At 36.8% G+C, this 13,790-nt stretch overlaps 2 protein-coding genes across 2 annotated transcripts; both read left to right on the top strand.

The window, feature by feature from the left end:
- Positions 1–1,705: 1,705 nt before the first annotated feature.
- LOC121243923 (autophagy-related protein 11-like) lies at positions 1,706–9,796 on the top strand. Its single transcript, XM_041141984.1, has 5 exons — positions 1,706–3,658; positions 5,863–7,549; positions 8,111–8,331; positions 8,714–8,927; positions 9,188–9,796. Exons 1-5 carry the CDS (start codon positions 2,715–2,717, stop codon positions 9,602–9,604), a joined length of 3,483 nt encoding a protein of 1,160 aa, XP_040997918.1. The 5' UTR covers positions 1,706–2,714; the 3' UTR covers positions 9,605–9,796.
- Positions 9,797–11,263: 1,467 nt separating this feature from the next.
- Positions 11,264–13,659, top strand: LOC121243922 (F-box protein At5g07610-like). Its single transcript, XM_041141983.1, has 3 exons — positions 11,264–11,487; positions 11,539–12,847; positions 13,381–13,659. Exons 1-3 carry the CDS (start codon positions 11,407–11,409, stop codon positions 13,425–13,427), a joined length of 1,437 nt encoding a protein of 478 aa, XP_040997917.1. The 5' UTR covers positions 11,264–11,406; the 3' UTR covers positions 13,428–13,659.
- Positions 13,660–13,790: the final 131 nt, after the last annotated feature.

The raw sequence follows: 13,790 nt of genomic DNA, 5'->3' as shown, positions 1-13,790 counted from the left end.
ACTTTCTTACTTATTTACTACACTCGAAAAATATTTATTAACTTTGGCATCAGAGATTATCCGGCCCCGATGGTAACCTCCGATGCCGCCCTCTCAAAGCAACACTCTTTTCTACCTTGCGCAAGACTCGCTTTTGATGATATGAGTTGTCGGAGCCTAGCTTAAAGGCATGCAAAACATGACGTTAACACTATCAATTACAAATAGTAATGATAAATACATACATACATATATATATATATAAATTTTTTATAAATTTATTTTTTATACAAATATAATAATTTTAAATTAAAACTGTATGCTAAGATTAAGGAGGAAATGAGACTCAAAATAAATGCATTGCATTGTTTTCTTTTTTTGAAATGAAATGCATTACATTGTTATGGCATTTAGTTGGATTCAAATTGTTATAGAACATGATAGAGGTGGCTGATGAGCCCAAAATATATGAAAATTGAAAACATGTCAAAATCCAATGGGTGCAAAACTGATGTTATAGGAACTCTAGGGCAGTTTCTGATATAAAAAATAGAAAATGATAGACTAACAATTATTGGCAATTTGTTTACCATTATGGATTAAAATAATATATTTTTTAAAATTTTAATTTGACTTTTATTTTAATTTGATGCATTTAAATATTTTAAAAATATTATTTATTAAAAATTATAAATAAAATGTGATTGGGTTGTAAGCCCATCATTATTCTAATAATATGATCTCGATTGTTTTTGCAAATGAGATGAGTTTAAAATTAAAAGTTGAATAAAATATTATTAGAATATATTTTTAATATTATTTTTATTTTAGAATTTGAAAAAGTTAAATTGTTTATTTTCTTTTGTGTGAGAATTTGAGAAAATTGTAATAATTAGATGAGATGAGACAAAATGAGTTGAAATGAATTGTGAAAATAAACGAGGCCTGATTTTAGTGCAACAAATTTCAGTTTTTTTTTTAATTAAAATTTCCAATTACTGATCATATATATAAAAATAGTAATACAAAGGAGTAGACTATTGGAATTTAAGGTGTAGTTTGGATAAAGAGTTGAGATGAGATGAGTCGAGATAAAAGATGAAAGTTGAATAAAATATTGTTAGAATATTATTATTATTTTAAAATTTAAAAAAATTAAATTGTTTATTATATTTTATGTGAGAATTTAAGAAATTTGTAATGATAAAATGATGAAACATTTTCTTTATCTAAATGGAACTTAATATTCAAATAATTCTATTAACTTGACACTACTGTACTGTGCAACGTAATTTATTAAAAATAAAAAAATTTAAATTAAAAGAGGTTCGAAAATAGAAAAAAAAATTAAAATTCTAAGTTTTCTATTCTTTTAATATTTTAATTTTTAATTTTTTTAATATATTGAGAATTACGAGGCATTCGGTTTCAGATAATTAAATAATTATAGCATTATTCCTAAGAAGCTACAGCCACCGAATTCGGATCCAAATTTGGATCGTGTATTCATCTTTTCTATTTTTTTAATTTTTTTATATGGATTTTTTAAATATTTTTTAATATATATTTTTTTAAAAAAATCACAACTTTATTAAAAAAATATTTCTTTAATTATTAAATAAATAAATAAAAAATTGCCTCGGGACACATTTTCGGAACCCAATTTCGATGGGTTTAGCATTTCTGTTAATAAATAAGCTGATGGCTTTTCTGTTCTTCAAAAGTTATTGTGGAGAGAGAAAGAGACAGAGCTCTTCTTACCTCTGTCACGCAGCGGTAGTTACTTCCCGCAGAAGTTCTGTGTGTTTGTGTATTGAAAAGATAAAAAAGAAATAGAGAAACAGCACAGATAAAATCCAGTGTAGAAGAGGAAGAGGAAGGGAATCTCGTAGTTTACAGTAAATAACAATCACCACAAAAAGAGAGAGAGAGAGAGAGAGAGAGAGGGAGAACTTTGAGTGGAGCAAAGAAAAAAAAAACCAAAAAATCTAAAAGATCCTTATCTTTGCTTTCTTTGATTATCTTTTCGTATCTCAATCCAAGTGATTCTCCTTAAAACTTTGCGTGTAATTCGCATTTGATCCGATTGGTCGTTTCGCGTTCTTGTGTGGTTTTGTTTGTGGGTTGGTCATTTTAGGGAAGTGTGGAGGGCTTGGAGGAAAGGAAATTTGGCATTTTGCGGTGAAAATTGGTGTTTCTGTAGGGATTTAGGTACGTTTGTGCTATTTAATGGGGGGTCGGTGATTTTTTTTGGGTGAACTGGTTGCTTTGTTGGCAAGTGGTGGTTATTTTGAAGATTTTTGCAGTGCCGTTGGGGTCGATTACTGTTTTGAGGACATTGCGATTAAGGTTGGGATTCCTTTTGTGGGAAAGTCTCCGGGGGATAACTTGTATCGGCCGGCTTCAATGCTGGGTCCATGAAAGTTTTTCTTTTCCATAAAATCCTTGGTGGATTTGTTGGAAGTGGGGTTCTTTTGCTGAATTTGGTGGTGGGTTTGAGTTAATCCGGCGTTTTATCGACGCTTAAGGTATAAAAATTGGGAATTTTTCTTTCGAGTGTGGATTATCTGTCAAAGGAATCGAATTGTATAGTTTTTGGGTGTTTCTGCTCTAACTGAGAGCTCGCTTCGACCATTTTTGCGGTTTGGGCTGAGGATTCCATTGCATAAACAAGGTGTTGTCACTGTGGTTTCTGGTAATTTGTAGTGGTGGATGATATTTGTTCTGAGGATAAAATGAGTTCATCTATAACTGACGGTTTGGTTCATGGAGGCAAGCTTCTGGTTCATATTGCTGAGAACGGGCACTCGTTTGAGCTCGACTGTGATGAAACCACACCAGTCGAGACGGTCATGCGCTTCGTCGAGTCCGTGTCGATGATTAGTTTGAGTGACCAGCTTGTTCTCTGTCTGGATATGAAACTCGAGCCGCAGCGGGCGCTTTCAGCGTATAAACTTCCTTTGGATGACCGGGAAGTCTTCATATTCAATAAGGGAAGATTGCAAACCAATTCGCCGCTGCCTCCGCCTGAGCAAGTTGATATTCTGGATATTGCGGATCCTCCGTCACCGTCCTCTTCACATAATCCCCATCCTTTGGATGGTGCTTCTGATCCTGCTTTGAAGGCTTTACCTTCGTATGAGCGGCAATTCAGGTACCATTACCACCGTGGGCATGTTCTTTATAGTCGTAGCCAAGGGAAATATGAGAACTGTGAGAGACTTTTGAGGGAGCAAAAGGTTCAAGAGAGGGCATTGGAGGTTGCTAAGGGTAATTTGGATCAATACTATAAGATGATTAGCCAAAACTACATGGATTTCATGAAGCGTTATTCACAACAGAACCGGATTCATTCGGATCTCCTGATGAATTTTGGGAGGGACATGGAGAAATTGAGATCCATCAAACTTCCCCCTGCTTTACAGACTGCCACTCGCAGGTGCTTGCTGGATTTTGTAAAGGAAGAGAACTTGCGGAAATCAGCTGATAATTGTAGCAGCTCCCACAAGCAGTTTGAGAACAAGGTTTCACAGTTTAAGCAAATGTTCGGTGAAGTGAAACGCAAGGTCGAGGACTTGTTTGCTAGCAGGACTTCTTTTCCTACCAGAAATTTGGAGGTGATGATTAAGGAGCACCAGCAATACCTCAGCGAACAAAAGAGTATACTACAATCTTTGGGGTGGGTTATTTGTTTCCTTGTTGACATAGTTTCAGCTACTTTTTGTATTTTTCCTCTTTGCTTGTTTGGTCCGTCTCAAAATGCCGACTTTTTTTCCTCACTCCAGGCATGATTCGAATGCTTGCTGAATGGGTGGAATTGATCATTTAAAAAATTTCAAGCTAGATAATTGCTAAGAATTGGTTCTAGTAGAGCTTTTCCCTATTGCTGCAGTGTGAAATGCCCATTTCTCATATGCGGACTTTATTTTTTTTGGTCTGGTTCAAGATTTGATGCCCAAACTAACTAAAGGTTCATGCTACCAGTCGTGCTATTTAGCTGTTCTGCGTATGTGTGAATTCTTCATGGGATGCCCATTCGTGCCTCATAGCTTGTTGCCAGCATATATGCCTCTTTGATGCGTACAAGATTGTCGTTTGTATGCTATTCTTTGGTCTTGGGATTAACTATCTCAGTTTATCTCGTATGTAGAAAACATTTTATGGATGTATTGTGACACCCCATACTGAGTAGTGAGTGTAGGTGGTGTATGATATCCCACATTACTTGAGAGGGAGAAGCTCCTAAATTGTACTCTCTATAATGATTCCAATGTGTTTCCAATTATACAATTGAATAGGCCTTTTGGAGTATAAGTTTAGATGTGGCTTGGGCCCTCCCATCAGGGCGTTACAAATGTTATTAGAGCCAATCCCAATCAGAAATGTGGGACTTGAGTCATGCCACCTATGATGGAATAGGCCAACGAGAACATCGGGACTTTAAGGGGGGAGATTGTGATACCCCATACTGAGTTGTGCTTATAGGTGGTGTATGAGATCCTTCATTGCTTAGAAGGGGGTTCTTACCCTATACAATTGTTTCAATAGGGCTCCTATTGTACTATTGAGTAGTCCTTTTGAAGTATAGGTCCATATATGGTTTGGGCTTCTCTTGGGGCATTTCATGTATGGTTGAGGATTTTGAGGTTCAAATTAATTTACTAGTTCATGCTTGCCAAATGGGCATGCATCTATGTCTTATGTTAGTTGGTCTTTTGTTTGAAATACTGGAATGATTCAGTTTACATATCACATCATCTGGCTGGTAAAGCACCTGGTGTGTGAGGGTGTCTTTTTCTTTTTGTTTATGTTTGACCCATGTCATGGTCTCGAACTTCCCTGTCCTAGATGTATTTTTCTTTTACATGGACAGCAGGGCAGGGTACGGTGATTATATGCAGATCATGAAAAGTGAGGGATGGAAGGCCTAACAATTACATTGGGAATTACTTATAAAAAAAATGATTACATTGGGAATTACTTATATATAAAAAACATGATTACATTGGGAACAAGAATGGAGGAACCAAGGGTAAAAGCGGAAGGCATCTTTGAGGTTTGGCCAAAAGGAGAAATTGACTGTTAAATGCCCATAATTGTTGAACTCTAAATCCGATGGTTCACTGAAAAAATGTTTTCGGATCATCTGGGTGTTTAGTGCAATTGCATGCGTGGCTTGAATGATGGATATTGTTGAGGGTTTTGTCTTAGAGTCATGCTATCATGTTCCCTGCGACTAGATGAATTTTGCCTTGAATTTGTACGTGAAGGCACTCTAAATATAAGCATCTGGATTTTCTCTAAAACATATATGTGATGAAACTGCATTAATGCGTGATTAGGGTATGCTTGGTTATGAAAAGTTTTGAGAATAGTTGAGAATTTTTTTGAGATATATCATTTATTGGGTTTTGGGAAGGAGAGATAAATACTTGAATATTTTTTTTGAAAATAAGTTTTGTATTGGGGTTTGTGAAAATGGATAGGTAGAGTTCAAAAGGTTGTTTGAATATAATTTTTTAATAGTACTTTTTGTTTTGGTGTTTGTTATAGTCTTGATTTTTGATTTTTTATTTTATAAGAAATAGTCTTGATTTTTGTGTTTGGGTAATGAATGATTGGATGAAAAGTTGAAATAGATTTTTTTGGAGATTTGAAGATGTTTGGTTTAAAAATTTCAAGTTCTTTGAAGATTTTTTTAAAATTTTGAAAAATCTTGTAACCAAATTTGCCTTAAGCCACTGTTGTAACTCTGTGCAGTTTGTACTCACAGGTTGTATTCTGTGGTTTTTATGTTGATGATGCATTGTTCTGCTGTAATAATATGATTTCTAAATATGCTATCAATTTGACCAATAAATACTTGTGTGCATATCCATGCAGCAAAGATGTCAATACAGTGAAGAAACTTGTGGATGACTGTCTGTCCTGCCAGTTATCTTCATCACTCCGTCCTCATGATGCAGTTTCAGCCTTGGGTCCTATGTATGATGTCCATGACAAGAATCACCTGCCTAGGATGCAGGCTTGTGATCGGGCGGTTTCTAAGCTGCAAGATTTTTGTAGGGATAAGAAGAATGAAATGAATATCTTTGTGCATAATTACATGCAAAAGATAGCCTATGTCTCTTATGTCATCAAAGATGCTAAGTTACAGTTTCCTGTTTTTAGAGAGGCAATGGTGCGTCAAGATGATCTGTTTATGGACTTGAAGTTAGTCCGTGGAATTGGCCCAGCCTATAGAGCCTGCCTTGCAGAAGTTGTGAGACGAAAGGCTTCTATGAAGCTTTACATGGGCATGGCCGGGCAATTGGCTGAAAGGCTTGCCTCAAAGAGAGAGGTTGAGGTGAGGAGACGGGAGGAGTTCTTGAAGGTTTATAGTTCTTACATTCCTAGGGATGTATTAGCATCCATCGGCTTATATGATAGCCCCAATCAATGTGATGTCAATATAGCTCCTTTTGACACTGGTTTGCTTGATATTGACATTTCAGACCTGGATCGATATGCTCCCGAATATTTGGCAGGACTTCCTTCGAAGAGTGAGAAGCATGGAAGCTTAAAAGGTCCATTTCCTTTGTCTAATGATAGTTCTCATTCCTCTGAACCTGAAGAGTTTTCTTTGGGGACAGTTGAGAAATATGACTCCGAGGAGCTTCTTGAAAGCTGTGAATTGGTTGAGATTGCTGGAACTAGCAAAATGGAAGTTGAGAATGCAAAACTGAAAGCCGAACTTGCTTCTGCAATTGCCTTGATTTGTTCCCACTGCCCTGATTTTGAATATGAATCACTCGATGATGATAAACTAGATAGTATATTGAAGAATGCTGCAGAGAAGACAGCTGAAGCCTTACATCTGAAAGATGAATATGGGAAACATCTTACATCTATGCTTAGGATGAAGCAGATGCAGTGCGAGTCTTATGAGAAACGCATTCAAGAATTGGAGCAGAGATTGTCTGATCAATATGCAAAAGGGCAGAAGCTCTCAAATCCGGAAGATACAGCTGACTTTTCCCTTTTGACTGAGAAGGCTGATGATGGCAAGCCAGAAATTTTGGGCAGTGGAGGTCACATTCCTTGCATATCTACTTCTGAGCCCATGGATGAGGTTTCTTGTATCTCAAATCCTTTGGACGCAAAACTGGGGCATTTTATGGGGCAATCAGGCAAAGGTCATGAGGGGGTGGATGAGAATATGATGGATTCCTCTGGAACACTAAACCCTCAGGTTGGTTCCTCAATGGTGGAGCCACACCATGAAGAACTGCTACTTAGTGATAAAGAAGGGAAAGATAAAATGGTGGGACAGTTAGGCATGTCCTTTACAAACAGTTATACTGCTGAGAGCATGCCTGAACCTCTGACTGTTTCCCCCTCTGACACACCAATTGAGTCGGGTTTGGATTCCAAAGTCAGCAGTGATCTTTTGTTGGAATTACAAAGTTCACTTGCAGATAAGTCTAACCAATTGACCGAAACTGAAAATAAGCTTAACGCTACCATGGAGGAGGTTTCCTTGCTTAGGAGGGAGTTGGAAGCGAGCCGGAAGCTCCTCGATGAATCCCAGGTCCTAGCAAGTCGATAAATTACTTTCTTCCATTTATTTCTGTTTTGTTTTGTGGGAATTAAGTGATTAATGCTTCTAAGAATTGTTTATTAATTCTTTAGCAAACTTAAATCTCTCTCTCTCTCTCTCTCTCTCTCTCTCTCTCACACACACACACACACACACACACACACACACACACACTCTTGTAACTAGATTGCAGATGGTTCCATTTCCCTCCTTTCTGCTCCACTGATTCAGCAGACAGTCTCCACCGCCTTTCAATTGTCATTGCTCTTATCACTATTTTTTCAATGGTAGTCTAAGAATTTTGCTACTTTATTGCTTACTCGGTGTCAGCACAAAATGCCAGGTATAATTGTTATATGACATTTAGATGTGCAACTTGCAAGGGAAATTGTTAATGCTATATTTCATTTAATTTTTTCTTGTGAATTATAGGCCTTTGTCTGGATGCATTATTGGGTGTCTTCTATAACTCATTTACACACAACTTTAATTTGTTTGCCTTTTTTGTCCTGCTGGCTTCTGTTTTTTACAAGTTTTTCCCGTGCATGACAGATGAATTGTGCACACTTGGAGAATTGTTTGCATGAAGCAAGGGAGGAAGCCCAGACCCATCTTTGTGCGGCTGACCGGAGGGCCTCGGAGTATAGTGCTCTGCGTGCCTCCGCATTGAAAATGCGTGGTGTTTTTGAACGACTTCGGAGCTGTGTTCATGCACCAGGTGGAGTGGCTGCCTTCGCAGAGTCCTTGCATACTTTGGCTCAATCTTTGGCCAAGTAAGTAACTTGCCTGGATACAAAGCATAATGAATGTGTAATAGTATCTTACATTGGCAGTCCTCCCCATCCCCTTGTCTCTATCCCTGCTGGATGGGATTGAGAGGTTTTGCATAGGATTAAATGACAATCAAAGTATTTGCATATAATAAGGTTTCCTGAGACAGTCACTATGCTTTCAAAACAATCAATGCGTCAAATTTACAGATTTCAACTTTCTGATGAAGTGAGAGGAGTTTAAACAATTGTCATGTGAAGCTTGGTGCAAGAGAGGTTCTGTCAAATTCAACTAGAAAGTAGGTGCTCTAGATAGATAGATATATATTGATGCATTGACACACTTCATGATCGTGTCTTTTTTCTCTGATATGAACTTTTTCAGTTCCATCAATGATAATGAAGATGAGGATACTGCCAATTTTAGAAAATGTGTCCGAGTCCTTGCAGAGAAAGTTAGTTTCTTGTTGAGGCACCGTCAAGAGCTACTCAGCAAATACCTAAAGGTTGAAGCTGCTAATGAACAGTTGAGGAAAGAATTGGAAGAGAAGAAAGAACTGGTTAAAACTTTATACACCAAGCATCAACTCGAGAAGCAGGTAACTTGTTAATTGACTTGATATAATCATGGATGGTCTGCTAACTAAACTAAATGTGGTGGATTGACTTTAAAAATGGCGTTCCACCCCTTAATCACATTTTAACCACTTTGGCATGGAATGTCTTGGTGCAAAATGAGTGCTTTATTTGTGATTGTGGTTTAGAAGACACTTTTTTCTATTTAATAGTGGGCTGACGGCTGTTATGCTTGAGCCACCATATAATGGGCAGCTTTGTTTTGCTTGTGATTTTGCTACAGGCAAACAAAGAGAGAATATCTTTTGGCCGCTTAGAGGTTCATGAGATAGCTGCATTTGTTCTTAACCCAAACGGGCACTATGAAGCTATCAGTCGGAATTGCTCAAACTACTACTTGTCTGCTGAATCTGTGGCCTTGTTTGCTGACCATCTCCCAAACCGTTCTAACTACATTGTTGGGCAGATTGTTCATATCGAACGTCAAACTGTGAAGCCGATGCCGCCTACTCCAACACGGCATGAGCATGGTAGAGTGGATCAAACGGATTACCTAACCTCTGATCTGGGAACTGATCGGTTGATCTTGAATTCAGGATCAACTTTAAATCCGTATGGTCTCCCCATTGGCTGTGAATACTTTGTGGTGACAGTAGCCATGTTACCTGATACCACCATTCATTCAGCATCTCCTTCCTGATCCCTGTCTAGGCAGATTGACGTGATGGAAGAATCCAAGTGTACATATTTCATATGACATTCAAAGCTTGAACCCACTTGGTAGGATTTGAACTTGATTTCCTCTTTGTACAGCTGATTATCCAATTAAGTCTAGTCTCTCTTTTGTATATATGGCTACCACTATTGTTAAAATTAGAAATTATTGTGAATACTGATACTATCCAGCTCTTGATCTTGAGTTGGTCTCATCTATTAAAACTCTGATCATTCCAATTTTTTCAGCACTTTCGACTGAAGTAGAGGCAAAATAGCCAGTCCCCTGTTAGAGTTGGAGCGGTACCATTTGATAATTAATGTAATGGGCAAGGCTACTCTGCCGCCCGGGGCCTTTATTTTTTTTTATTTTTATTTTTTTCTTTTCACATTTTTTTAATATATTTAAATATTTTTAAAAAATAAAAAATATACTAATACACTTAAAATTACTTCCTTAATCACTAAGTTAAAAAAAAAAAAAAATAAAATAAAATTTATGCAAGCGGTCAAAGAGAGCGGTTCAAATGGGGCGGCAGACCATCTTTTCCTTAATGTAATACTTATTATCACCAACTATGTACGTATCACATTCCAAACCACAAAGAAAGATCATGTATTTTTGTACATCCTAAAGCATCGATCATTTAAAGCTTAGATGTTAGATGCTAATTAAAATATTGAAGAGAAGTGTTATAGTCATAAAGAGATTTTATAAAAATAAATTTATAAATTGACATGATTTTATAAAATACGTTAGATTTACTTTAAATTAAAAGTAAATTTATAATCTAATATATTACATCAAATTATGTCAGTTTGTGAATTTATTTTTTTGATATTAAAGTATTTCTAAATTCTGAAATATGGTATCTAAGATTTGCGTCTTTCGACCGAAGAATCGTGTCTTGCAAGTTCAGCGCACTCACAGCAAAACTAGAATACAAAACTAATATACTCGTATGAAAATTACCTATAAAGAAATTAGATATATTTTATTCAATAAAATGTATAATTTATTTAATTTTAATTCGACAAAACTGAAAGGTATTTTTTTGGATTGGCTATAATAGTGAGAAAGTCCTAATTTTATGCACTGGATTGATCAGAACCGAAGAGCCCCTTTTTAATGGCTAGATAATTGAATGGCCGTTTTCATTGGATTGGATAAAAAAACTTGAAAGAATTTATTAACTAAAAATAAAATAAAATAAATAAATAATAAGAGAAAATATTTACAGCAGCCTACTGTATACTACAGCTGCAGCACACTTAAACATTGTAGGTTAAAAAAAATAAAAAAAGTGATGCCGCGTAAAGTGTGTGGAGAGTGTAGGCTGATGTATAGTCAAACTGTTGCAAACTTTTAAAACCAAAAAAAAAAAAAAAAAAAAATTCTAGTTTAAATAATAAAATCTGAAAAATATTCATAAGCAGACGCAATTTTTATATATAGTGACTTTTACATACTTTTTACGTACTTCACTAAAATAATATAAATCAATTATTTTGACCAATCACCATCTAGCTTGGGTTTGGTGTTTGAGTTTGATGAATCCTTAACTAGTTAGAGAACTAGTATTTCACTGCAATAACACATCTTCTGCATCCTGATCACTTAGAACTGATCAGCAATAATAACAAGATCATCGACCTACTTCTGCAGATCTCTTCTCTCTGTAAACTTCTTAATATTCTTCAACAATCCTGGTTCTGCAGAACTCTTTTTTCTAACAATAAAACTTCCCCACTTCTTCGTGATCCTATCTCAATCTCTGCTGAACATCAATGGAAGGCAAAAAAGTCGAAGTATATCATCACTGCGCGCACATAGAGAGGAAAGATAAAATCAAAGAAACCTTACGTCGGTTTTTTACCATGGCCGCCGTTTGTCGTAGTCTCGGCTGCCCCAAGAAGCAGCGGATGGAAACAGAGGCAGATGACAAAGAAAACGACGTGACACGGCCAATAGATTGTGAAGATATACTCACAGAAATCTTTCTTCGACTGCCTCGAAAATCGTTTACTCAGTTTAAGGTTGTCTCGAAACAATGGCTTGAAATCATATCTTCTGATTCTTTCATTCGAGACTACGACACCAAGAATCTCCCCTCCTTGTATTCCTTCTACGTGAAAGTGCAGCGTACAGCCCATCCAATAAAGCTACCATCACTCTCTGACGATGGCCGCGCTAGCTCTGTCGTCGTGGAGTTTCACAACTTTCCTCGACGTTATAACTCCATTATTGATTCCTCCAATGGCTTGATACTCTACCACTCCACCGACAGTGACCCTTTCAAACCAAAAGCAGAAAAGCTCAAAAGCTTCTTCTTTCTGCGAAACCCTGTCACGGATCAATACTTTCCAATACCCGTGCAGCCTCACGGAGTACTCTGGCCCCCTTCCATCAGATTTGGACCGACCGGCGAAGCGCTAGCCATGGGTTTCGCCTTTGATCATTCATCAAACCCACCCCATCTGATTGTAATGGAAATCTTTAGGATGCGCAGAAACATTTTACGAGTAATCTCCTACTCGTCTTATACTCGACGGTGGGATTTCAAAGATCATGAATTAGCTTTGCCAAACCAGCTCGACCCAGTAAAGGAGAGTGAATATTTCAGGTTATATGGTCCTTCTACGTTTCTCAATGGAAAGCTTCACTGGGTTTCGTTTTGGTCAATCATTCTTGCCTATGATGTAAAAGGAGCTAGCTTTTCTGTAATGGAAGGTCCTGTAAATGGATATATATTCAACGAAAGGAAAACTCCTGGAGGTGTGTACTTGGGAAAATCAAGAGAACGTCTAATCTTCATTCAATTCAGTTTCGCAGGTGTGTTTGATCGGCTCGTATCTTTGTGGACTCTTGAGAATCACCATAGCTGCAGGTGGATTCCTGGGTATCAGATCAGGATGAACAATATGCCGGCACATCTCACAAACAAGTTTTGGCCGCTGGTGGCAACGGATAGAATGAACAACAAAATACTTTACCTTTCTCTGGAAAACAATTTGTACTCGTATCATGTCGACAAGGAGCTGTTTCATTGTCACACCCCTGATGCCTCCGAGGAAAGACATTTTTATGTTTTTGAAATGCTTTATCTTCTTGAGTTGCCGCAGTGTCCCCGGCCGATCTTATACAATTTGTATGAGCTGCCCAAGTTTCCACCTTTTATACCCCCTCAGCATTACTTCTCTGCACTCTTTGGCGATGGTCCTTTTATGGGTAATCAATTCTTTCTCATCATCACTGATCTTAATCCGTTTATTGTCTTTATATTCATGTACTTTTTGGTTATATGTCTGAATCTTTAAAACGGAGTGAAAAAGAAGAAGATAAAAAAGATACATGAATGCAGCTGATTCATGATTTTGAGACATGTTTTAGGCATAAAAGATTTCACAAACAGATCATGTGACTTGACGTAGTCCATTAGATCGTAAAGTAAATCTAACGTATCACACGTGAGTTTGTCAGTTAATTTACAAGAAACTTCAACCAAGTATAATGAGCAATAAGAACTGAGTTTTGTTCATGCAACTTTTACGGGTTTGAATTAATCTCCAGTTGTCTACGAATTATAATTCAGAAGTTCTTCTCGCAATGGATCAAAGAAGTTAGTATATACAAAAAATGATAAAATTATCATGAACTTGGACATAATATTAGTAATTCTTTCCTCCATAATAAAGAAAACTAACTGAGAGCTACTTGATCATGATCTAATGCAATTAACTGGTATGGTTTTTGTTGGACAGGATGGCATGACTTCAACGATATGCTTCAATCAGCTGCAATTCCTTGATTCATGATCTACACACCGAAGTTAGTGGAGATAGTCTTCTTCTAGGGAGCATGCATGGTAATTAGTTCAAGCTAGCATCTTCTAAGAATGTAAATGATAAAAGTCGAATTATTTAAACTACTGATTTTTTCATGACATGCTAATTATTCGTTTAAAGCAGCATTCCTCCAGATAATTAATTGATCAAGAGTATATTCAAGGATATTCGAATGGAATGATAGAATTATGTCAACTCCAATGGCTATATATACATACATATATATATATATATATATATATATATCATGAATGCAACTTTCATGTCATGTCTAATCGCAACTACCATGGTCTCTGGCTAGCTGTAGCGTTAATTCCTTGGTTCAA

Source organism: Juglans microcarpa x Juglans regia, chromosome 8S, assembly GCF_004785595.1.
Source record: "Juglans microcarpa x Juglans regia isolate MS1-56 chromosome 8S, Jm3101_v1.0, whole genome shotgun sequence".
Taxonomy (NCBI): domain Eukaryota; kingdom Viridiplantae; phylum Streptophyta; class Magnoliopsida; order Fagales; family Juglandaceae; genus Juglans; species Juglans microcarpa x Juglans regia.
This window is presented reverse-complemented; position numbering and strand designations above follow the sequence as displayed.